At 35.1% G+C, this 26,266-nt stretch overlaps 1 protein-coding gene across 1 annotated transcript; it reads left to right on the forward strand.

The window, feature by feature from the left end:
* Nucleotides 1-21,903: 21,903 nt before the first annotated feature.
* On the forward strand, nucleotides 21,904-22,839 carry LOC129008597 (putative olfactory receptor 2B8). The gene has a single exon (XM_054440990.2). The coding sequence runs from the start codon at nucleotides 21,904-21,906 to the stop codon at nucleotides 22,837-22,839; it is 936 nt and encodes a 311-aa protein (XP_054296965.2).
* The last annotated feature ends 3,427 nt before the right edge of the window (nucleotides 22,840-26,266 follow it).

A 26,266-nucleotide genomic window follows, 5' to 3' on the forward strand; every position in this document is an offset into this window, starting at 1 on the left:
TTGGTGTACCCATCACCTGAGCAGTACACACTGAACCCAATTTGTACTCTTTTATCTGTCACCTCACTTCTACCCTTTACCCCGTCGCCAAAGTCCATCATATCATTCTTATGCCTTTACATCCTCATAGCTTAGCACCCACTTATAAGTGAGAACATACAATGTTTGGTTTTCCATTTCTGAGTTACTTCACTTATAATAATAGTCTCCAGTTCCATTCAGGTTGCTGCAAATGCCATTATTTCATTTCTTTTTATGGATGAGTAGTATTCCATTATATATAATCACAATTTCTTTATATATATATTCTTTATATATATCACAGTATCTTTGTCCACTCATTGATTGATGGGCATTTGGGCTGGTTCCATATTTTTGCAATCGTGAATTGTGCTGCTATAAACATATGTGTGCAAGTATCTTTTTCATATAATGACTTCTTTTCCTCTGGTTAGATACCCAGTAGTGGGATTGCTGGATCAAATGGTAGTTCTACTTTTAGTTCTTTAAGGAATCTCCACACTGTTTTTCATAGTGACTGCACTAGTTTATATTCCCACCAGCAGTGTAGTAGTGTTCCCTTTTCACCCATTCATGTCAACATCTATTTTTTTTTATTATGGCCATTCTTGCAAGAGTAAGGTGGTAGCACATTGTGGTTTTGATTGGCATTCCCATGATCATTAGTGATGTTGGGCATTTTTTCATATTTTTGTTGGCCATTTGTACATCTGACAAAGGACTAATATCCAGAATCTACAAGGAATTCAAATAAATTAGTAAAGAAAAAAACAATCTCATCAAAAAGTGTGCTAAAGACATGAATAGACAATCCTTTGACTGATCAGTTTTGTCATTTTTCCTCATATAGATCTTATAGATATTTTATGAGTCGTACCTGTTTCATTTATTGTGAATATTAATGTACAATATTTTGTGTTTTTGATTTCAAATTCCACTTATTAATTCATTGCTGTTACATAGGAAAGTGATTGACTACTTATTAACTTAATATCCTTCAATCGAATTCTAATCACCTATTACTTCCAGCAAAAACTTATTAGTTTGTGAACAATTTCCTATTTCCTACACAGATAATCTTGTCATCTAAAAACAGACACTTTCATTTCTTCCTTCTCAATCAGTAAACATTTTAGTTCTCTTTTTTGTTTTATTGAATTAGCTGAGATTTTTAGTGTAATGTTGAAAAAGCCTTGTTTCTCTTTCAGCATTAAAAAATCATCTAATTTTCCTTTTATTGATTTTCTTTCTCTCCTTCATTTTCTAGCCACACTACTGTTTTATGGGCCTTTCTCTGACTACTGTTCATATCTGAGTTTTGCACTAGGGACTGCTTTCCCCAATATTCACCACTTAGCTGCTTATTATTTGGGTATCAACCCAAACATCATCTTCTTACAGATTCCTTTCTGACCACCCAAGCCAAAGAAACCCCTTTTCCTGAGTTAAGCCCGTTTGTTATAACCAATTTGATTTTGTTCTTGAAATTTATAAGTAACTTTTATTTTTTGCTAGTTTATTGCCTATTAGTTCAATATTAATTTCTGCTCTTTTTGCCACTGCTTAAACCCCAGCACCTAGAAGAATGCCTAAGACATAGTAGGCTTTCAATAAATAATTGTTGCCTGAGTGACTTCCTTGACAAACAGGACTTGTTTGGGGCAATTAATACCAAAGGCTTGGTTTCATTCATGGCCCTTAAGTACTAAGTAATGTCTACAAGCATAAAAATGGTCAAGCTTTGCTCACGATGGGATCATATTACCTTAGGAACCACACTGGTTCAAGGAACCTACAGTCCTTGGGCTGACCATGACCTAGAGAGTGTACATTTTAATGTGAGGAAGCTTCAAGTGTTTTCTTTATATATATATTATACTTTAAGTTCTAGGGTACATGTGCACAACATGCAGATTTGTTACATATGTATACATGTGCCATGTTGGTGTGCTGCACCCATTAACTCGTCATTTACATTAGGTATATCTCCTAATGCTATCCATCCCCCCTCCCCCAACCCCACAACAGGCCCCAGTGTGTGATGTTCCTCTTCCTGTGTCCAAGTATTCTCAATGTTCAATTCCCACCTATGAGTGAGAACATGTGGTCTTTGGATTTTTGTCCTTGAGATAGTTTGCTGAGAATGATCGTTTTCCAGCTTCATCCATGTCCCTGCAAAGGACATGAACTCATCCTTTTTTATGGCTGCATAGTATTCCATGGTGTATATTTGCCACATTTTCTTAATCCAGTCTATCATTGTTGGACATTTGGGTTGGTTCTAAGTCTTTGCTATTGTGAATAGTGCCGCAATAAACATACGTGTGCATGTGTCTTTATAGCAGCATGATTTATAATCCTTTGGGTATATACCCAGTAATGGGATGGCTGGGTAAATTGGTATTTCTAGTTCTAGATCCCTGAGGAATCACCACACTGTCTTCCACAATGGTTGAACTAGTTTACAGTCCCACCAACAATGTAAAAGTGTTCCTATTTCTCCACATCCTCTCCAGCACCTGTTGTTTCCTGACTTTTTAATGATGGCCATTCTAACTGGTATGAGATGGTGTCTCATTGTGATTTTGATTTGCATTTCTCTGATGGCCAGTGATGATGAGCACTTTTTCATGTGTCTGTTGGCTGTATAAATGTCTTCTTTTGAGAAGTGTCTGTTCATATCCTTCACCCACTTTCTGATGGAGTTGTTTGTTTTTTTCTTGTGAATTTGCTTGAGTTCATTGTAGATTCTGAACATTAGCCCTTTGTCAGATAAGTAGATTGCAAAAATTTTCTCCCATTCTGTAGGTTTCCTGTTCACTCTGATGGTAGTTTCTTTTGCTGTGCAGAAGCTCTTTAGTTTAATTAGATCCCGTTTGTCAATTTAGGCTTTTGTTGCCATTGCTTTTGGTGTTTTAGACTTGAAGTCCTTGCCCATGCCTATGTCCTGAATGGTATTGCCTAGGTTTTCTTCTAGGGTTTTTATGGTTTTAGGTCTAACACTTAAGTCTTTAATCCATCTTGAATTAATTTTTGTATAAGGTGTAAGGAAGGGATCCAGTTTCAGCTTTCTACATATGGCTAGCCAGTTTTCCCAGCACCATCTGTTGAATAGGGAATCCTTTCCCCATTTCTTGTTTTTGTCAGGTTTGTCAAAGATCAGATAGTTGTAGATGTGTGGTATTATTTCTGAGGGCTTTGTTCTGTTCCATTGGTCTATATCTCTGTTTTGGTACCAGTACCATGCTGTTTTGGTTACTGTAGCCTTGTAGTATAGTTTGAAGTCAGGTAGCATGATGCCTCCAGCTTTGTTCTTTTGGCTTAGGATTGCCATGGCAATGCAGGCTCTTTTTTGGTTCCATATGAACTTTAAAGTAGTTTTCTCCAATTCTGTGAAGAAAGTCATTGGTAGCTTGATGGGGATGGCATTGAATCTATAAATTACCTTGTGCAGTATGGCCATTTTCACGATATTGATTCTTCCTATCCATGAGCATGGAATGTTCTTCCATTTGTTTGTATCCTCTTTTATTGCATTGAGCAGTGGTTTGTAGTTCTCCTCAAGTGCTTTTCTTACCATTTATGTGCTATAGCACCAAGACAAGTAATCTGCCCCCTCTGGAATTGAGTCTGTGCATTTATAAAGTGGGGATAATAAGTTGAGTCCTCTATGTTTCCTAGAATCATACCGTCTATTATTATTTTCAATGCAAACCAAGTAGTTTCCATAGCAATTCCAGAGTCAATGAACACTAAAGTGGATGGTAGCCAGTAAGGAGCTGATCTGGGAGACTCCAACTTTATGAAAGTAGAACTCAACATTCCAAAAGGTCTTCAATGGGCCTGTTACTTTTTATATTGATTTTACACAACAGCTCTTAAATGTTAGAATGCAGTAGGGGAATCAATAAAAACAACATGGAATTTCCTAATAAGATGAATATTTTGGGCTGAGCTTTGATAAAATCCACCAATGTATCTTTTTTCCAGTAAAATTATTGGAAAATAACACTTCAAGCGCTCACCAGGGGAGCTTTTAAAAACATCTATATTTGAGGCTGGGTGTGGTGGCTCATGCCTGTAATCCCAGAAGTTTGGAAGACCGAGGTAGGTGTGTCACTTGAGGCCAGCAGTTCAAGACCAGCCTGGCTAACATGACGAAACCCTGTCTCTACTAAAAATACAAAAATTAGCTGGGTGTGGTGGCTCATGGGAGGCTGAAGCATGAGAATTTTTTGAACCCACGAAGTGGAAGTTGCAGTGAGCCAAGATCAAACAGAAACAAACAAACAAAATCTATATTTGAATTCTGTCTGCAGAGATTCTGATTGTTTGTTTTCAATATCATTGCCCAGGTCCTACCTGGAATAAATAATGACAGCCAACTATGGTGTCTTAGGGATTTGAGAATCACCAGATTAAGTGATATTATTTTGTAGAAGCATTATTTGGGTCAGTTGGCTCTTTGCACATTGTAGGCACTTAATTAATGTTAACTTTTTTCCTCTCTACCTTCCTTTTTCTTTTATCCCTTCTCTTGAAGACCATAATAAAGGAATAATGTAGCAGTGTTAACACTTTTAAGCCAATTTTAATAATAAATAAACATTTGGCAAACATCCGTTCAGATCTTTTTCTCATTTTTTAATCAGGTTATTAGTTTCCTTGCTACTAAGTTTGGGTTTCTTACATATTTTGTTTTTTGTTTTTTTCCAACTTGGTGTTATTTATTTGCAGGCTTTCTGAAATTATATGTTCTATCATTTTTAAAATTTTTATGGGTATATAGTAGGTGTATATATTTATGGGGTGCATGAGATATTTTGATACAGGCATACAATGTGCAATAATCATACCAGGGTAAATGGAGCATCCTTAAGCATTTATTATTTCTTTGTGTTATGAGCATTTTGATCATAGTTCTTTTAGTTATGCTAAAATATGCAATAAATTATTGTTGACTGTAGTCACCCTGTTTTGCTATCAAATACTAGATGTTATTTATTCTTTCTGACTATATAGGGTAGATGTACCCATTAACCATCCCCGTTTCCCCAACCTCAAATATCCTTCCCAGCCTCAGGTAACATCCTTCTACTCTCTATCATCAAGAGTTCAGTAGTTTTAAATTTTAGCTCCCACAAATGAGTGAGAATGTGCGATGTTTGTTATTCTGTGCTCAGCTTATTTCACTTAACATAACATCCTCCAGTTCTATCCATGTTGTTACTAATTACAGAATCTCATTTCTTTTTATGTCTGAATATTACTCCATCATGTATATGTACCACATTTTCACTATACATTAATCTGTTGATGGACACATGAGTTGATTCCCAGTCTTGGCTATCATAAATAGTGCTGTAATAAATATGAGAGTGCAGATATCTCTTTGATATGCTGATTTCCTTTCTCTTGGATATATATCTAGCAGTGGGATTGCTGAATCATGTGGTAGTTTTAGTTTTAGTTTCTTGAGAAACGTCCATACTGTTCTCCATAGTGCCTGTACTGATGTACATTCTCACCAACAGTGTGTGAGGTTCCCCTTTCTCCACATCCTCACCAGCATTTGTTATTGCCTGTTTTTTGATAAAAGCATTTAATTTGAGGTGAGATGACATTTCATAGTTTTGATTTTCATTTATCTGATGGTCAGTCATGTTTAGCACTTTTCCATATACCTGTTTGTCAATTGTACATCCTCTTTTTAGAAAGATCTATTCAGCTCTTTTCCCCATTTTTAATCGAGTTATTAGATTTTTTTCTTATTGAGTAGTGTGATATAACCAGAATCATATATGTTCTGATTATTAATCTCTTATAAGATGGGTAGTTTACAAATATTTTCTCCCATTCTGTGGGTTGTCTCTTCACTTTATTTATTGTGCTTTTTGCTATGCAGAAGCGTTTAAACTTGCTGTGATCCCATTTGTCCATTTTTGCTTAGATTGCCTGTGCCTTTGAGGTATTACTCAAGAAATCTTTGCCCCACCAGTGTGCTGGAGAGTTTCCCCCATTTTCTTGTAGCTCATAGTTTGAGGTCTTAGATTTTAGTCTTTGATCCATTTTTATTTTTTTATATGGCAAGAGATAGGGGTCTAGTTCATTCCTCTGCATGTGGATAGCCAGTTTACCCAGCACCATTTATTAAAGAGATTGCCTTTTCTCTAATGTATATTCTTGGCATTTCTGTTGAAAATGAGTTCTCTGTAGATGTGGGTATTTCTTTCTGGATTCTCTTTGGTCTATGTGTCTGATTTTATGTCAGTACCATGCTGTTTTTGTTTCCATAGCTTTGTAGGATAATTTGAAGTCACATAATGTAATTCCTCTAGTTTTGTTCTTTTTGCTCAGGATTGCTTTGGCTATTCTTTGCTTTTTGTGGTTTCCTGTGCATTTTAGGATTTTTTAAAATTTATTTCTGTGGATAATGTTGTTGGTATTTTGATAGAGATTGCATTGAATCTATGGATTGCTTTAGGTAGTATATTATCCAGGGTTATCTAAAGGGACAGGACTAATAGGATAGACATATATATGAAAGGAAGTGTATTAAAAAGTATTGATTCACATGATCACAAGATGAAGTCCCACAATAGGCCACCTGTAAGCTGAGGAGCAAGGAAGCCAATATGAATCCCAATACCTCAAAAGAAGGAAAGCTGACAGTGCAGCCTTCAGTCTGTGGCTGAAGGCCTGAGAGCCCCTGGAAAACCACTAGTGTAAGTCCAAGAGTCCAAAGGCTGAAGAACTTGGAGTCTGATGTTCAAGGGCAGGAATCTTCCAGCATGGGAGGAAGATGGAGGCCAGAAGACTTAGCTAGTCTAGTCCTTCCACATTTTTCTGCCTGCTTTTATCCTAGCTGCAGTGGTAGCTGATCAGATGGTGCCCATCCAGATTGAGGGTGGGTCTGCCTCCCCCTTGTTCACTAACTCAAATGTTAATCTTTTTTGGCACCTCCCTCACAAACCCACCCAGAAGCAATACTTTGCATCCTTCAATCCAATCAAGTTGACACTCAATATTAACCATCACAAATAGTATGGACATTCTAACAATATTGATTCTCACAATTCATGAACAGAAATATCTTTCCATTGTTTAACATCCTCTAAAATTTCTTTCATCAATATTTTATAATTTTCATTGTGGAAATTTTTTCACTTTTTTTTTTGCTTAAGTTCATTCCTAGATATTCTATTTTATTTGCAGTTACTGTTAATGGGATTACTCTCTTGATTTATTTTTCAGGTTACTCACTTTTGGAAGATAGAAATGCTACTGATTTTTGTATGTTGATTTTGTAGCCTGTAAGTTTTGTTTATCAATTCTAATAGTTTTTTTTGGAGTCTTTAGTTTTTTTTAAATATAAAATCAGATCAGCATAAAACACAAATAATTTGACTTTTTCTATTCCAATTTGGATGCCATTTTTTTTCTGTTGTCTGATTGCTGTAGCCGAGACTTCCAGTATTATGCGAATACTAGTGGTGAAAATAGGCAGCATCCTTGTCTTGTTTGAGATCTGAGAGGAAAGGGCTCTCAGTTTTTCCCAATTCAGTATGATACTAACTGTGGGTCTCTCATATATGGCTTTTATTGTTTTGAGGACTGTTTCTTTTATGCCTAATTTTTTGAGGGCTTTTTATCATGAAAGGATGTTGAATTTTGTCAAATGCCTTTTCAGCATCAGTTGAAATGATTGTATAACTTTTGTCATTAATTCTGTTGATATGATGTAGCATACTGATTGATTTGCATTTTTCAAACCATTCTTGCATCCCTGTGATGAATCCCACTCTGTCATGATGAACGACTTTTTTAATGCGTTGTTGAATTCAGTTTGCTAGTATTTTGTTGAGAAGATTTGCACCACTATTCTTCAGAGATATTGACTTGGAGTTTTCTTTTTTTGGTATGTCTTTGTCTGTTTTTATTTTTGTTTTTGCAGTGTTTTTAGGTTTTTCCAAATATAAGATCTGATCAAGCACAAACAAAAATAATTTGACTTTTTCCATTCCAATTTGTCTGACTCTGTCTTTGTCAGGGTTATACTGGCCTCATAAATGAATTTGGAAGTAATTCCTCCTCCTCTATTTTTTAGAATAATTTGAGTAGGATTGATATTAATTATTCTTTAAATGTTTGTAAAAATTCAGCAGTAAAGCCATTGGGTCCTCGGCTTTTCTTTGCTGGGAGACTTTTTATTATTGCTTTGGTCTCATGACTTGCTATTGGTCTATTCAGGTTTTAGATGTCTTCGTGGTTCAATCTTGGTAGGTTGTACGTGTCTATGAATTTATCTATTTTTTCTAGGTTTTCCACTTTATTGGCATGTAGCTGTTCATATTGGTCTCTAATGATATTTTGAATTTCTGTGGTATCAGTTTTAATGTTTCCATTTTCATCTCTGATTTCATTTATCTGAGTATTCTCTCTTCTTTTTTTTTCTTAGTCTGGCTAAAGGTTTATTGATTTTGCTTATTTTTTCAAAAAAACAATTTTTGATTGCATTGATTTTTCCATTTTTTTGTTTCAAGTTCATTTATTTCTACTCTGACCTTTTTTTCTTCCACTGATTTTGGATTTGGTTTGCTCTCATTTTTCTTGTTCTTTAAGATGCATCATTAGGTGGTTTATTTGAAGGTTTTCTACTTTTTCAATGTAGGTGCTTATTGCTATAAACTTTCCTCTTAGAACTGCTTTTGCTATATTCCACAGGTTTTAGTATGTTGTTACCATTTTCATTTGTTTCAAGGCATTTTAACATTTCCTTATTAATTTATTTCCTCACCATTCATTTAGAAGCATATTGATTAATTTTTCATGTGTTTGTCTATTTTCCAAAATTTCTCTTTTTGTTATATCTAGCTTTATTTTATTGTGGTCAGAGAAAATACTTGATATAATTTTTTTAAAATGAAATTTTTAACACTTGTTTTGTAGCCTAACAACTGGTCTTTCTTGAGAATGATCCAGGTGTTGAAGAGAAGAGTATATATACTGCAGCTGTTGGATACTTCTCTAAGTATCTGTGAGGTCCATTTGGCATATAGTGCAGATTAAGTTTGATGTTTCTTTGTTTATTTTCTGTCTGGAAGATCTGTCCAGTGCTGAAAGTGGAGTGTTGAAGTCTCCAGTTATTATTGTATTGGGGTCTATCTCTCTCTTTAGCTCTAATAATAGTTGCTTTATATATCTGGATGCTCCAGTATTGGGTAAGCATACCCAATAAATGGTTAAATCTTCTTGCTAAATTGACCCCTTTATTTTTATATTATGAGCTTCTTTGTCTGTTTTTATAGTTTTTGCCTCTTAATCTATATTGTCTGTTATTAGTTACTCCTACTCTTTTTTGATTTCCGTTTGTATGGAATATCTTTTTCCACCCCTTTCTTTTCAGTTTATGTGTGTCTTTATAGGTGAAGTGTATTTCTTGTAGGCAGTAGATTGTTTGGTCTTGTTTTTTTAATTTATTCGGCCTCTCTACGTGTTTTGATTGGTGGGGTTATCCCATTTACATTCAGTGTTATTATTGATTAGTAAAGACTTACTATTGTCATTTTGTTATTATTTTTTTTCTGGTCATTTTTTGGCCTTCTTTTCTTTCCTTTCTTCCTTCATGTCCTCTTTTATGCGAAAGTGATTTTCTCCATTTTAATTTCTTCTTTTTTATATTTGGTGTGTGTATGTGTTGTAGGGCTTTTGATTTGAAGTTACCAGGATGCTTGCAAATTATTTTAAACTGATTACAACTTTACTTTGATTGCAAAAATAAACAAATGAACAAAGAGAAAACTAGTAAAAACTCTACACTTTAAGTTGTTCTACTTTACTTTTTAAATTTATGTTGTTTCTATTTGTATCTTTTTATTCTGTCTATATTTTTAAAGGTGGTTGTAATTATTTCAATAGGTTCATCTTTTAGTCTTTGTATTAGCCCTTTCTTGCATTGCTTTAAAGAACTACCTGACACTGGGTAATTTTTAAGGAAAAGAGATTTAATTGATTCATAGTTCCACAAGCTGTACAAGAAGCATGGCTGGGGAGGCCTCAAGAAACGTACAATCATGGCAAAAGGTGAAGAGGAAGGAGGTAAGGCACACCTTACATGGCTGGAGAAGGAGGATTTGAGAGAGAAGGGGGAAGGGCTACACACTTTTATAAACAACCAGACCTCATAAGAACTCACTCGCTATTACGAGAACAGCAAGAGGAAAATCCGCTCCCAGGGTTCAATCACCTCCCACCAGGCCCCTCTTCCAACATTGGGGATTACAATTTGATATGAGATTTGGACAGAGACACGGAACCAAACTATATAAATCTTCTTACTCAAGATAAGAGTAGTTTTCACACCACAATAACAGTGTTATAATAGTCTGTGTTTGTCTGTGTGGCTACTGTTACCAATGAGTTTTGTACTTTCAGATGATGTTATATCATCTTCTTGTACTTTAATATTGATATCTTTCTCTAGGTTTAGAAAGTTTTCTACTCTTATCTCTTTGAATAAACTTTTTATCCTGATTGCTATGCATCCTCCTAAGGCAAACAACTCTTAGATTTTCCCTTTTGAGGTTATTTTCTAGATTCTGCAGGTGTGCTTCATTTTTTAAATTCTTTGTGTCTTTTGTCTCCTTTGTATATTTTCAAATAGCCTGTCTTCAAGCTCACTAACACTTCTGCTTGATCAATTATACTGTTGAGAGACTCTGACTCATTCTTTAGTTTGTTGATGAAATTTTTTCAGCTCTGGAATTTCTGCTTGATTTATTGAAGTGATTTCAACCTCTTTGTTAAATTTATCTGATAGAATTCTGAATTCCTTCTTTGTATTATCTTGAATTTCATTCAGCTTCATCTAAACAGCTATTCTGAATTCTCTGTCTGAAAAGTCACATATCTCTGTTGCTTTGGGATTGGTAATTGATGCCTTATTTAATTTGTTTGGTCAGGTCATGTTTTCCTGGATGGTCTTGATGTTTGTGGAAGTTCATCAATATCTGGGAATTGAAGAGCTAGATATTTATTGTAGTCTTCACAGAATGGGCTTGTTTGTACCCATCCTTATTGAGAAGGCTTTTCAAGTATTAAAAAAAAATGAGAGTGGCAATCTACATTTTTGGTCATTGGAGCCATATCTGCATTAGGGACACCCTAAGCCCAGTAATGCTGTGACTCTTGCAGACTCTTAGAGGTACTATCAAGCTGGTCTTGGGTAAGATTCAGACTTCCCTGTATTACCTGGCAGAGCCTCTTATTCTCTTCTCTTACTTTCTCCCAAACAAAGAGAATCTCTATTTACTTACTGAGCTACCTAGTTGGGATAGGGATGATATAAACACTCCAGTGGCCACCACAGCTGGGAATGCACTGGGTCACACCTGAAGTGAGCATGATACTTGATCTCATTCAAGGCTCCTGGCAACTACCGCCTGGCTAGTGCTGATGTTTATTCAAGGCCTTAGGACTCTTTAGTTAGCAGGTGGTGAATTATGCCAGGACTGGGTTCTTTCCTTCAGGTTAGGGGGTTAATTTCTAGCCCAGAACAGGTCTAGAAGTGACTCCCAGGAGCTAGGGCCTGGAATGAGGGCTTCAGGAATCTCTTTGATACTTTTACTGTGTCTGAGCTGGTGTGCAAATTGCAAAACAAAATCCTCTTTACTTTTTCCTCTTTTTTTTTTTTTTTTCCTCAAGCAGAAGGAGTCTCTTCCGGTGCTGTGAGCTGTGCTGCCTGGAGTTGGGGAAAGTGATGCAACCACTCTCTTTCTCTGTTCCAGCTGGATTCTTAGTGAATTGCATGCGCCCCAAGTCTACTGGTTCCAAGCCTACCATATCACCAGGACTTGCCCAGAAATTACAGTCTTTGTGGCCTAGGCTGCCTTTCAAATTTATTTGGGACTCTAGAGCCCTTTAGTCTGCAGTGGTGGAGCTAGCTGGAACTCACATTCTGAGCACTGGAATGAAAGACTCCCCTCTCTGTCCAGGGTTAGTCTAAATGCTGTCTTTATGGGCATTGGCTGAATTCTGCTCTGTGCTGCATTCCTCTGTGACTTCGCAGCACTGAGTTCTAATGTAAAGTACCACATCACTTTGCTTTTCCTCCAAACATGGAGATTTCCTCTCTGTGCCTAACAGTACTGCATGGGGAATGGGGGACGGGTGGTGTAGGCAATTCAAGACTATCTTTCCTATCCTCTTCAGTGTCACTTTTCTTGACATGATGTTAAAATCAGGTACTGTGATTACTCATCTTATATTTGATTCTTATAAAGGTGCTTTCTCATATGGATACTTTAATTTGATGTTTCTGTGGGGAGAGGAGAGTGATCACTGGAGGGTTCTATTCAGCCATCTTGCTCCACCTCCACATTCTTCTTATATATTTTGGATATTAGTCCGTTATCAGATGTATGGTTTGCAAATATTTTCTCACAAACTGTGGGCTGTCTTTTCGTGTCACTAATTTTTAATTTAAAAAATCATTTACTGTTTTTGCAGTGCAGAAGCCTTTTAGTTTGATATCAATCCATTTGTCTATTTTGGGTTTTGCTGTCTGTGCTTTTGAAGTCCTAGAGAAGAAATTATTGTCCAGACCAATGCTGGTAGGGTCTTTTTAAAAAATATTTTCTTTTAGTAGTTTATAGTTTTGGGTCTTATATTTTAAGTCTTTAATCCGTTTTCAGTTGATTTTTGTATATCCATTTTGAGTTGATTTTTGTATACGGTATGAGATCAAGGCCCAAGTTTATTCTTCATATGAGGATATCTAGTTTTTTCAGCATCATATATTGAAAAGACTGTCCTTTTCCCATTGTGTGTTCTTGGCACCTTTGTTGAAAATCAATTGACTGTACATACTTGGGTCTATTTGAAGGCTTTAATCTTGTTCCATTGGTCTACATGTCTATTTTTATGGCAGTATCATGCTCTTTTGATTACAATAGCTTACTCAAGATTGTTTTGGGTAATTTTTTCTCTCTTGATCTTTCCTGATTTCATAAAAACTTTAGGACTTTTTAAAAGTTTCTGTGGCTAATAACATTAGAATTTTGACAGAGATTACATTAAATCTGTAGATAGTTTTGGGTAATGTGTACATTTAATGGTGTTTGAATTTTAATCCATGAACATAGGATATCTTTATATTTATTTGTGTCTTCTTCAATTTTTTTCATCAATGTTTCATAGCTTCGGTATACAGATATTTCACCCCCATGGTTAAATTTTCTCCTAAGTATTTTTTTCTGATGCTATTATAAATGGTATTATTTCCTTAATTTCCTTTTCAGATAGCTTGTTGTTAGTGTAAAGAAATGCTACTGGTTTTTGTATGTTGATTAACCTGCAACTTTACAGAATTTGTTTGACAATTCTAATTGTTTTTGGTAGATTCTTTAGGGTTTTCATATATAAGCTATGTCATCAGCAAGCCAAGACAATTTCAATCCTTCCTTTTCTATGTGGATGCATTTTGTTTCTTTTTCTAGCCTAATTGCTCTGGCTAGGACTTTCTGTACTATGTTGAATAGAAATTATGAGAGTGGACATCCTTGTATTGTTCCAGATCTTAGAGAATAAAACTTCCAAGGTTTCACCATTGAGTGTGTTGTTATCTGTGGGCCCATCACACATAGCCTTTATTGTTGAGGAATGTTGAGGTACATGTCTTCTATACTTATTTATTTTTATTTTTTGCAACTATGACTTTTCCCATTATTTTTGTTTAGTGGTGTACCACATTTATTGACTTACATATATTGAACTATCCTTGCACCCTGGGATAAATCCCAGTAGATTATGGTAAATGATATTTTTTAATGTGCTGCTGAATTTGGTACCAAGGACTTTTGCATCTATGTTCATTAATGATACCAGCCATCAGTTTTATTTTCTTGTCTGGGTTTGGTATTAGGGTAATCACGTTCTCATAAAATGAGTTTGGAAGTATTACCTGCTTTTAATTTTGTTTTTTGAAGTGAATGCCTAAGAGAAATTTTTTTTAAATGCTTAATATCTCTAGTAATAAAGGAAATGCATATTAAAATCACAATAAGATATAGCCTCACACTTCTTAGAATGGCTATGTTTAAAAAGATAAATCATAACAATTATTGTTTGTACACTGTTGATGGAAATCAAATTAGCATATCCATTTTGAAAAAGTGTTGGATTCTTCAAAAAATGAAAAATAGAATTACCATAAGATCCAGCAATTTCACTTCTGGATATATATCTAAAGGAATTGAAATCAATATGTCAAGGAGATATCTGCACTATTATGTTCATTACAATATTATTCACAATAGCTAAGATTTGGAAACAACCTAAGTGCCTATCAGTAGATTAATGAACAAAGAAAATGTGGCAAATATACACAATGTAATACTATACAGCCTTAAATAAAAAGGTAATTCTGTCACTCACAACAACATAGATGGAACTGGTGGACATTATACTAAGTGAAATAAGCCAGGCAGTAACAGACTAAATACTGTATGATTTCTCTTATATGTGGAATCTAAAATAGTTGATATCATAGAAAAAGAAAGTAGAAAGTGGTTATTGGAAGTTAAGAGGGGTGGGAGAAGGTATGGATGAAGGGAAGGTGTTGATCAAAGGGTAAAAATTTCAGTAGTACTGGAGAAATATTTCAGTGATCTATATATCGCATAGTGACTGAAGTTAATAATAATATACTGCATATTTTAAAATTTCTAAAAGGATAATGTTCTCACCACAAAAGAATGATAAGTTAATAAGGTGATGCTTATGTTAGTTAGCTTGATTGACTATTTCTGCAGGCACACATACATCAAAACCTCACATTGCACTCCATTAATATACACGATTAATATTTTTTGGTTAAAACAAAGAAAGAGAAAGAAGAAAAGAGAAAGAAAGAAGGAAGGAAGGAAGGAAAGAAAGAAAGAAAGAAAGAAAGATAGAAAGGAAGAAACAAAGAAAGAAAGAAAGAAAGAAAGAAAAAGAAAGAAAGAAAGAAAGGGGGGAAAGAAAGAAAAGAAAGAAGCCTTTGCTCATGCCTATGTCCTGAATGGCATTTGCCTAGGTTTTCTCCTAGGGTTTTTATAGTTTTAGGTCTTATGTTTAAGCCTTTAATCCATCTTGGGTTAATTTTTGTATAAGGTATAAGGAAGGGGTCCAGATTCAGTTTTCTGCATATGGCTACCAGTTTTCCCAGCAACATTTATTAAATAGGGAATCCTTTCCCCATTGCTTATCTTTGTCAGGTTTGTAAAGATCAGATCGTTGTAGATGTGTGGCATTATTTCTGAGGTCTCTGTTCTGTTCCATTGATCTATTTATCTGTTTTGGCAACAGTACCATCCTGGTTTGGTTACTGTAGCCTGGTAGTATAGTTTGAAGTCAGGTAGCGTGATGCCTTCAGTTTTGTTCTTTTTGCTTAGGATTGTCTTGGCTATATGCACTCTTTTTTGGTTCCATATGAAATTTAAAGTAGTTTTTTTCTAAAAAATATTTATTGCAGCACTGTTTACAATAGCAAAGACTTGGAATCAACCCAAATGCCCATCAATGATGGACTGGATAAAGAAAATGTGGCACACATACACCATGGAATACTATGTATGCAGCCATAAAAAAGGATGAGTTCGTGTCCTTTGCAGGGACCTGGATGAAGCTGGAAACCATCATTTTCAGCACACTAATACAATAACAGAAAACCAAATACCGCATGTTCTCACTCATAAGTGGGAATTGAACAATGAGAACACATTGGCACAGGGAAGGGAACATCACACACCAGGGCCTGTCAGGAGGTTGGGGGCTAGGGGAGGGATAGCATTAGGAATAATACCTAATGCAGATGACTGGTTGATAGGTGCAGTAAACCCCCATGGCACGTGTATACCTGTGTAACAAAACTGCAGGTTCTGCACATGTATCCCAGAATTTAAAGTATAATATTAAAGTATAATAATAAAAAAAACTGTGGAAAAAAAAAGAAAAAAATAAAGAAAAGAAAAGAAAGAGAAAGGAAGAAAGAGAAAAGAAAAAAATGAATAAATGGATGCTCATTAAAGTGAAATGGCATATTAGGGGTCACACCGCTAGTAAGTTTCAGTGCAAGTCTTGTTGTTCCCTTACAAACTTTGTATAGCCGTTATGCAGTAAGAGAAGGGTCCAGAGTGTGCTATGATCAGAGCAAAGACAACCTAGAGTTCAAATCTGCTATGTGAGTAATTGAAAATATTCTAGAATAATAACCATCTCTAAATTCCTGTTGATAGTGGAGAGTCCCTGAAGCCTGTATTTTAGGTATTGCTGTTCCTGTGATGAATAAATTCATTTTTATGACTAACCATGACAAGCAACACAGAAGGGTGAAAATACCCTGGTCACTAAGATAGCATGCCACATTTAAACCATGAACAAAGTTTATATTCAGGGGCAGAGGAATGGGAGAAAAGAGTAAACACATCAACAAGGAATCTCTCAAAATGAATAATTAAATTTTAACTATTGGTCTGGGACATTATCCCTCAAGAATTGAAAATTAAGCCTAGGGCCCTAAAATGAAAAAACTCATGACTTAAGGATTTCACTGTGTATGAATTCATCATCATGGTCTTTTTTTAATATATAAAATAACTGAGTTGGGTTATAACAGTATCTCATTTTTAGTTATCATAAAAATATTTATTTTATTTCCATGGAGTTGTGTTTTTTCACATGGATAGCATTTTCTTTGTCTTTTACGGGATTTTGTTTGCATGCGTATGTGGAGATGACAGATATGAAGCAGATTGTATCCATACATTCCTTAATCTTTAAAATGGATATAAATGTATTTTAGATGAAATAAATATATTTCATCTTTGTGAAGATGAAATTTGAAATTTACTCTCTTTAAAGTACTTATCAAAATACTTGCCCTGCAATAGAGAATCACAGTGTGTAGCAATAAATATCAGTTCTTTTGGTGATTTTTTTCTTCTTTATAGAGAGAATTTTTGTTGGAGGAAGAGGTGATTTATTCATCTCTACACAACATCAGAATTTGTTAACTTTTGTTATGAAGTTTTCCAGCATAACATTCTTGCTAATTTAAAGATTGCCTTTCTATGAGGGCATGGAATTCCAGGAGCCTCTGCTTGTATATTCTCCTCTTTTTCCTACAGGCTTTGATCAAAACCAGATCCCAATGATTAATTCAAGAGGATTTGTGAAGCCATCTCACACTAAGTGGTAAGTTATCATATGTAGTGTAATTTTTAAGCACTGTAAATGATGTGTTTTTATTTTATCAAATGACAATTACATCTCCAGAATACCTTTTATAACTCAATAATAGGTTAATTAGAAAGATATTTTTTGGCCTGCTTGGCAACCTTCCCTAATGTTCTTGCTTAATTCGATGGGGAATAAGATTATGTTATAATATAATATTTATTCTGCTTAGCCCTTAAACTTTTTAATTTTTAAATGGATTTTTTAGTGATATTATTTATAGGCAAACTGATAATCTATGAAAGGATATCATAAACGTTGGTGATGCTAAATGTACATAGGGTTTGTATGAGTTTATGTAGGATCTAAATACTTCTATAGTGACATGACAATATGTGACATGACAATAGTGCTCCCAATATGATTATATTTAGTAGTCTTTCCACTCTTAGAACCCAAGTAAATTGGTAGCAAATTTACTATGCAGCCATAAAAAATGATGAGTTCACGTCCTTTGTAGGGACATGGATGAAATTGGAAATCATCATTCTCAGTAAACTATCGCAAGAACAAAAAACCAAACACCGCATATTCTCACTCATAGGTGGGAATTGAACAATGAGAACACATGGACACAGGAAGGGGAACATCACACTCTGGGGACTGTTGTGGGGTGGGGGGAGGGGGGAGGGATAGCATTGGGAGATATTCCTAATGCTAGCTGACGAGTTGGTGGCTGCAGCGCACCAGTATGGCACATGTATACATATGTAACTTACCTGCACATTGCGCACATGTACCATAAAACCTAAAGTATAATAATAATAATAATAATAATAAAAGAAAAAAAAAAAAAAAAAAAAAAAAAAAAAAAAAAAAAAAAAAAAAAAAAAAAAGAAATCTGGAGTTTATATAATACGATTAATTATAATTTATAAAGTAGTTACCATGTGTCAGATACTATGTTAGAATTGCCAGGTGCACTTTCTAATATAATCATCAAAATAATTCTATGAATTAGGTATTAATATAGTTCTTGCTTAACATAGGACAAAGGTGAGTTTAGAGAAGTTTAGAAATTTGCCCAAGAGATTCAACACAGAAATGATAGTGTCAGAATTTATGTCCAAATTGTCCATGTCCATAGTTTATGGTTTTGACCCCACACTACATTGCTTTGCAGAATTATCCTCTGAAAATGAAATATTACTGGAGACTAACAATATCATCACTATCTGTGAAACATGTCTACCAAATGTAAGTAATAAATTTAATTATGCATTGGAGAAAGAAATGTATTCACTTATACAGATGGTTTAAATTACAGAGATTAATGTTTTTAGCTTTTGCAAATCTTGAATTTAGGAAAGAAAATTAGACTTTTCTACTTTGATGTAAAATATATATTAGGTTTCTTTCTATGATTTGCAGAATAGAAAGATGAGTCATTTATCCATTTAATACGTACAATGTCTAATGTGTTGATATAATTCCATATACGCTGGCATAGGGTAAAGTGTAAGTTAGCCACAGGTTGTGCCTTTTTGTCAACTTTTTAAAAATAGAATTAGATGGATTTTGAGCATTAGTGTTGTTTAGTAAAGAACAGATAAATGATTGTCTGACAGTAAGCTTCGACTGATATCATGCCTACCATGAGAGTAAATTTATTCCTAATATAAGATAAAAACTTAAGAAGAGTAGAAAACAGGAAGAGTTTATTTGAGCTCTGGCAGCATGAAATAGTGTTTATTATGTGCTATGGGCTGGAGAAACATAAACAAACATAGCAGGACCCCCAGAAAACTAAAGACAAACAGGATGCCCTGCATGGCTAGTATGAAAAGACTTAACAGGAGATTTCCAGGCATACAAGTTGAAAGGGCGTTTGACAATAATAGTAGCTTTTACTTTGTGAGGTAAATCAAGGGTACATAACTAATTAGGCAATTGCTTATTTAATCAGGAGCATATATGAAATCCACAAATGTTTACAAAATGTCTGGTTTCTTGAAACTCCTTGTTTAATTTGGTGAGTTTGCTTCATATTGTGGATGTTACGCTTATTTCCAAAGTTGTCTTTATTTCTCTTTCCTTATGAAGGAGATGAAACTTTGTGTGTTATAATAACAGAATAGATTTATATTCTGAAGCACTGCACAGTTGAATAATTTGTAGCTGGCTTTCAGCAGCTGCAGCTGTAACGGGACTGAAGATGCTCTTTGAGGCAATTGTGAATTCAGAGGGATAAAGGGATTATTCTATTTTTTTGAATCTTCAAAATGTAGTCAATGTTTAGAAGTTGACCCAAAATATTTAATGTTTCTTTTTAAGATCCAGTTTTATTTGTACACGCATACCTATTGAACCAAGACTATTATTTTTGGTGTGGTCTTCTTACTATGTATAGATGTATATATAGATGATATAGATATAACTATCCTACTTACATATGTTGTAGGTACTTGTATGTATACTAAAATAAATCCTCAAAAGATCTTGGATAAGTTCTGCCATTTTTTTGGAAGGGTTGCCAATAATTCTTATTCTGTACACATAACAAAAATCCTCTAATGAGTATCACGCAATATAATGAAATGATATAGTTATAAATATAGATAATAAAATGATAATAATTAACATGTATAGATAATGAAATGATACTAGTTAACATGTATTGAGCACTTACCATCTATACCTATCTCTGATTTAGGTGATTTACATGCAGTATCTCATTTAATTTTTTCAGCGTCTCTAGCAGGTAGATGCTAGTTTCACCCTATCCTGCGCATGAGGAAAATGAGGCACATGGACTGGTGGTGTGAATTGCACAGAGCCTCTCAGAGGGCCAGTGGTGGAGCTGGGCATGTAATTCAGGCTCTTTGATGGTAGGTCCTGTGTGGTTAACCACTAGTCACGTGGTCTCTGGATTGGCTCATGTTGTCAGTAGATCATGTTGTCTGGGTCATGTTGTCAATAGAGAAACTCATTGTGGATGTCATTTGTTGCCACTATAGTCTAGAATCACTTCTAAAGATAATCAGAGCATTTCTTATTTACAGCAGAACTTTCTGATTGTTGTTTGGAGGCCTGGAAGGGAATTCTGTAGCCTCTCCTGTCCACTGCCCTCCCTCCTGCCTCCAATGAAGTAGGACACTGCGACTTGATTTCTCTCTCCTCCTTCCAGGTCCATCTTTTCTTAACCCTGGACATGAAATTTTAAATGGAAAGGTTTGCCAGCTCATAGAAGTATTTGATTTGAAAACCATGATTTAAATCAAAGCTTGTGAAAGCCATCTAACACATATTACATGTGAGCCAATATTATTTACAAAAGGATACTTTGATATATTGTTTTTCCTGACTTGCAACTACTTGTTTCTTTAGTGTCTTCTTGAGCAAGAGTTTCCACTCCCCTAGGAACAAGTTTGCTTCCTTTACTGCAACTTGCCGTGACTGTAAGCTCATGACAGTATTATGAATATATGTTATATTTACCAATGTATACCCTGTGTCTACTACGTACTACAATATCAAAAAGATAGTTTTGAAAGGAAGAAAAAAAGACCAAAGAAATAAAAAAAGAATTAATAAATGACTGGATGAATGATTGACAGCTACTTTTTGCTATTTCACTATGCCTTCTTCTAGGTTTTTCATTACTAAATATCTTTTTAAGTTACTCCTCTTGAACTGCTCCAGGCTAGAAGTCAGTTAATCAAACATACTAACACTATATATGAACTGAGAGCAAATAGGTGCAGGTAGGGGCTCAAGGAGCTCTCAGTAAATAGACTTAGTAACTTTAACTTGTCTAGATAATTTTCATTAACATTATTTCCTTGAAATTATTATTATTAGAGAAGTAAATTCCAGATGAATGTAAAAATCACTTTATGTTATTAGGTCTGTTAATAATAGATGCTGTTTCTGGATTACTTCCCATGTGTAGACATTGTTTTAAATTCTTTGTATACATTATTAATTTTAGTCCTTAAAATTTATCATGAAATATATTCTATTATTATTCTCATTTTATGCATAATAAGATCATCCCAGATTCCACAGTATGGAAATGGTAAGGTGGAAAAATTGGCAATTAATGTGCCTCATGACAGTTTTTGTTAGTGTGCACAGTCTTTTTTTGGTGTCAGGGTGTCTAAGGACTAGAAGGTCGCATCAGGGTAATGTAGAGGAAGCTTGGCTTTATGTGTAGATTGGTGGGGTAACGCATGAAGCAATAATCTTCATTGCCATTTATTTGAGTGATGTGTTGTGCTGCTCTGTTAGGTGGAGCACAACAACAACAAGAATCAGATCTTTGTGAAGTAAGTGAAGTCTTTGAAGACTAAGTCTTTGAAGAATGAATCAAGCTTGAAATGATTATGAAGAGGCAAAAGAGCATTCCTTTTCAGAAAAGGAAAGAATATTTGCTTAACTCAAATCGGTGTTTTAATTTGACAGTCTGATCTCATCAAATATTCCCTGAAAAAGTGAAGAAAAGCTTTTCATTTGTACTAAAACTCAGGTACTCAGGACACAGTCTTAGACCAAGATTTCTCCTTATTTTTTCCATCTGGAGTTTCCAGAACTCTGACATATAGGGCATTTGGTTTTTGTCTTCAGGTGAGTCAATGGTTCTGTGAGAGGAAGATGCCTTGAAAGATGGAGTCAATAAACACAAACTTCACTGTCACTGAATTTGTGTTCCTGGGGTTGTCCTCTGAACCAAAGATACAGCTGATTCTTTTTATTATGTTCTTGTTCTTCTACTTATCAACGGTGGCTGGAAATGTTGTAATCATCACTATTATCCAGATGGAACCTCGCCTCCAAACCCCCATGTACTTCTTCCTCACTAATTTATCCTTTCTGGACATTTGCTACACATCCACCAATGTCCCCCAAATGCTGTCCAACATGGCGGGGAAAAAGAGCACCATCTCATTCTCCAGCTGCGCTACTCAGATGTACTTCTCCCTCTCCTTTGGAATGATTGAGTGTGTCCTCCTTAGTGTCATGGCTTATGACAGATATGTAGCCATTTGTCATCCTCTTCATTATACTTTCATAATGGACCAAAACACCTGCATTCAACTGGCAGTTATTTCTTGGTCCAGTAGCTTCCTGAGTTCCATGGTTATCAATGTTCTCACGTTGAGTTTGCCCTACTGTGGGCCTAATATCCTGAATCACTTTTTCTGTGAGGTACCTTCTGTCCTGAGGCTGGCTTGCACCGACACCTCATTCACGGAGCTGGTTGTTTTTATCTTCAGTATCATCATTGTCTTCATCCCTTTCCTCCTCATTGTTGTTTCCTATGTCCGGATCCTTCAATCTGTTCTCAGGATGCGGTCAGCCTCTGGGCAGTATAAGGTATTATCCACCTGTACCTCCCATTTGACAGTGGTAACCTTATTTTATGGGACTGCCATCTTCATGTACATGAGACTGCAGTCGAGGTCCTCCTGGGCTGGCGGCAAGATCATTGCGGTTTTCTACAAGGTGGTCACACCCATGCTTAACCCCTTGATTTACAGCCTGAGGAACCAAGATGTGAAAGGAGCTTTAAGGAGAGCTATTGCAAAGCAGAGGATGTGACAGCTGTTAATGAGACACTAACCTTCAGTCTTAATCTAACATAATTTCCTTCTGATTATGAAGTGATAGAGTAAAAAATAGCTTGGACAGGCAACATCTGCCCTGCCATTTATAAAGGGCACATAAACCCAGGTGTAAATTCAGCAGAAAAAAATGTTTCCTCCAAGCACATGGCAGGGCTTTAATGTGTCCAAACAACTCCCTTCATTGAGCTACTGCTCTTACGTTACTCACTGAAAAACAAAACGAAACAAAACACCTGTTTCTTTAAAATCACAGACTATCTGAAATTAATTTTTTGAAATTTTATCAGTGAGGTGAAATATTTTTCTCTGTGCTTGAGAATCTCAGTCACTTTGATCCAGAGGAGAAATCTCAATTTCCAACTCAGGTTCAGGAATTCAGATTAAAGGTTTTTTAATGTAACAGTCCGCATCTGTGTTAATTTTGTAGTTTCCAGGAAAACAAGACCCCACGTCTACTTTTTTGGTTTGGACTTACTATTGTTCCCTTTACGTATCCTACTTTGTAATAGTCTATCAAAATATTGCTTCATTTAAATTTCACCTAAACTCGTTTCTTCCTACAAATCCTGTGATAGCTCTATTTCTTCCTATGTTTGAAGAAATAGTCTATGGTTCTCCTGATGTGTGTTCTCTATCTTTGAAATGGGTCAGAAGCATCTTAATTTGTCTATGTATAAGTTTGTTCCTGGTGACCTTAGACTAATTGTGTGTACAGGAGGATGGCAATGATCAGAAGCAGAAGATTTGGTCAAATATTAATTAACATGTTAAAGGATTCATTTATTCATTGATAGCCTATTATTGCATGACTATGTAATATAATGTTAAACAGAATACAAATGTGTCTTTTCCTCAAAGCACATATATGTCATATACTTATTGTCTGTGTTATATACATTATACATAAAGTGACAAATTTTGATAGCTGTAATAAAGAAATAATTTTCAAGAGGCAGTGATAGGCAACAGGTAGGATGTCGTCCTCTGAGGAGGTTGCATGCAAGGACCAGAAGGAGATATAAGAGAAAGATTGAGGTCTTTCTTAGTAAAGAGTTGTTGGACCAAAACTGGAGATGTAAAAGAGTGGTGCTGCCTTTGAGGAAATAAGCCAGAGCATTGGAGGTCTGGCTGGGGAAGCAGCTGCTAGCCCATGCAAGGCTGAGGGACTATGGGGAACAGTAGAGGCTTATTCTTAGTAAAATGTAAGTATTCTGAAGAAGAGTGATACAGCACAACTAATGTTTTCATGAGATTTTTCTGTGTGATGTGCGGTGGACCCTAACTAGCAGCACACATTTGTGAAAAAGAGCGTTTCCAGCATTTTGATGCTTTTCAGCCAGTATGTTGAAGGAAAATTATTCTTTGAAGTAAAGAGTAGCTAAATATAATTTAGTATTAATAAAATTAATAAATGATTAATATTATTAATATTTAGTTAATATGGTCTGTGATTTACATGTTATTAAATTAGAGACAAACTCTAAAAGTTTCTCACTGGTTTATTCAACAATGTAGAGTAAAATTTTTTTTGAAGTTCGTCTTTCAGATATATCCAACAACTAAAATGAAACAATTTTTTTCTAACTAGATGTAAAGATGATATATAAACAGTAAATAAGACATGTCTAATTGCACAGGTAGAGTAGACATCACTGACTTAAAATTAAAAATATTTAAAAAGCTAACAGCAAAATCACTAGCCAAATAGTCAAATTCTTTACACAGTATTTTTTTTTCTTTGTTGTTGCTTTTTATATTCACCTTGCTTTATGGATGACTTGATATATTTTATATTGATTAATATGTAAAGTAGGAATAGAAATATATAGTTTAACAAATTTCCTTTTGAACAACTTATTAAAAGTAAAAGTAACACTTAAAATTCTCTCAGACATTATCAAATAAACAAGCATGCTTAGCAGTTAACTGTTTATAATTCAGAAACATAATATTTTATTAGTTTTAAAAAAACACAAAATATCTAAATGTATATTCAATTAAAACATTTATTTTTTGATTCACAGTATTATTAGCCCATCTTACCTCTTGAACTCTAAAAATGAATGAATTTAAAATATAGAAAACGTTGGGAAACCCTTCTCATAAGTGCGCTTAACTTTTATAAATATATAAAACTAGTGGAAGTAAATATTTGCTTTTTAGCAATTTATTTAAACCAATTGCTTGACTTCATTTATTCATTTTTTTTTTTATTTCTATAGGTTATTGGGGCATGGGGTGGTGTTTGGTTACATGAGTAAGTTCTTTAGTGGTGATCTGTGAGATTTTGGTGCACCCATCACCCGAGCAGTATTCACTGCACCCTATTTGTTGTCTTTTATCCCTCACCCCCTTCCTACCCTTTCACCCTGAGTCCCCAAAGTCCATTGTGTCATTCTTATGCTTTTGCATTTTCATAGCTTAACTCCCACTTATGAGTGAGAACATAATGATGTTTGGTTTTTCATTCCTGAGTTAGTTCACTTAGGATAATAGTCTCCAATCTCATCCAGGTCACTGTGAATGCCATTAATTCATTTCTTTTTATGGCTGAGTAGTATTAAATCATATCACAGTTTCTTTATTCACTCGTTGATTGATGGACATTTGGGTTGGTTCTACATTTTTCCAATTGCGAATCATCCTGCTATAAACGTGTATGCAAGTAACTTTTTCATATAATGACTTCTTTTCCGCTGGGTAGATGCCCAGTTGTGGGATTGCTGGATCAAATGGTAGTTCTATTTTTAGTCCTTTAAGGAATCTCCACACTGCTTTCCATAGTGGTTGTACTAGTTTACATTCCCACTGGCAGTGTAGAAGTGTTTCCTGTTCACCATATCCAGGGCAACAACTATTTTTTTTTGATTTTTTTTTTTTTAAATTATAGCTATCCCAAGAGCACAGGACTTGGTGAAAATGGGAATCCGTTCATTCATTTTTGACCAGTGTGTTTGTAGTCAGTAATTTAAAGTTGGGTGAACTACAACAAATAATGTAATCCGGATAGCCTGTTTCCTATCCTATGTCTTATCTAGACTTCTTCAACCAAAGTTTCCACCTTGCCTATGTTTGTTTCTTTTGACATAAAAAGAAAATAGAATATTTTAAAGATATTTAACTGGTAATTCTATGTGATATATATTACAATCATTGTTAGAAGAAAGAACAATTGATTTTTTTTTTTGAGACGGAGTCTCGCTCCGTCACCCTGGCTGGAGTGCAGTGGCGCCATCTCAACTCACTGCCAGCTCCACCTCCCGGGTTCATGCCATTCTCCTGCCTCAGCCTCCCGAGTAGCTGGGACTACAGGCGCCTGCCACCATGTCTGGCTAATTTTTTTGTATTTTTTGTAGAGACGGGGTTTCACCATGTTAGCCAGGATGGTTTCGATCTCCTGA

This window comes from Pongo pygmaeus, chromosome 9 (genome assembly GCF_028885625.2).
Source record: "Pongo pygmaeus isolate AG05252 chromosome 9, NHGRI_mPonPyg2-v2.0_pri, whole genome shotgun sequence".
Taxonomy (NCBI): Eukaryota; Metazoa; Chordata; class Mammalia; order Primates; family Hominidae; genus Pongo; species Pongo pygmaeus.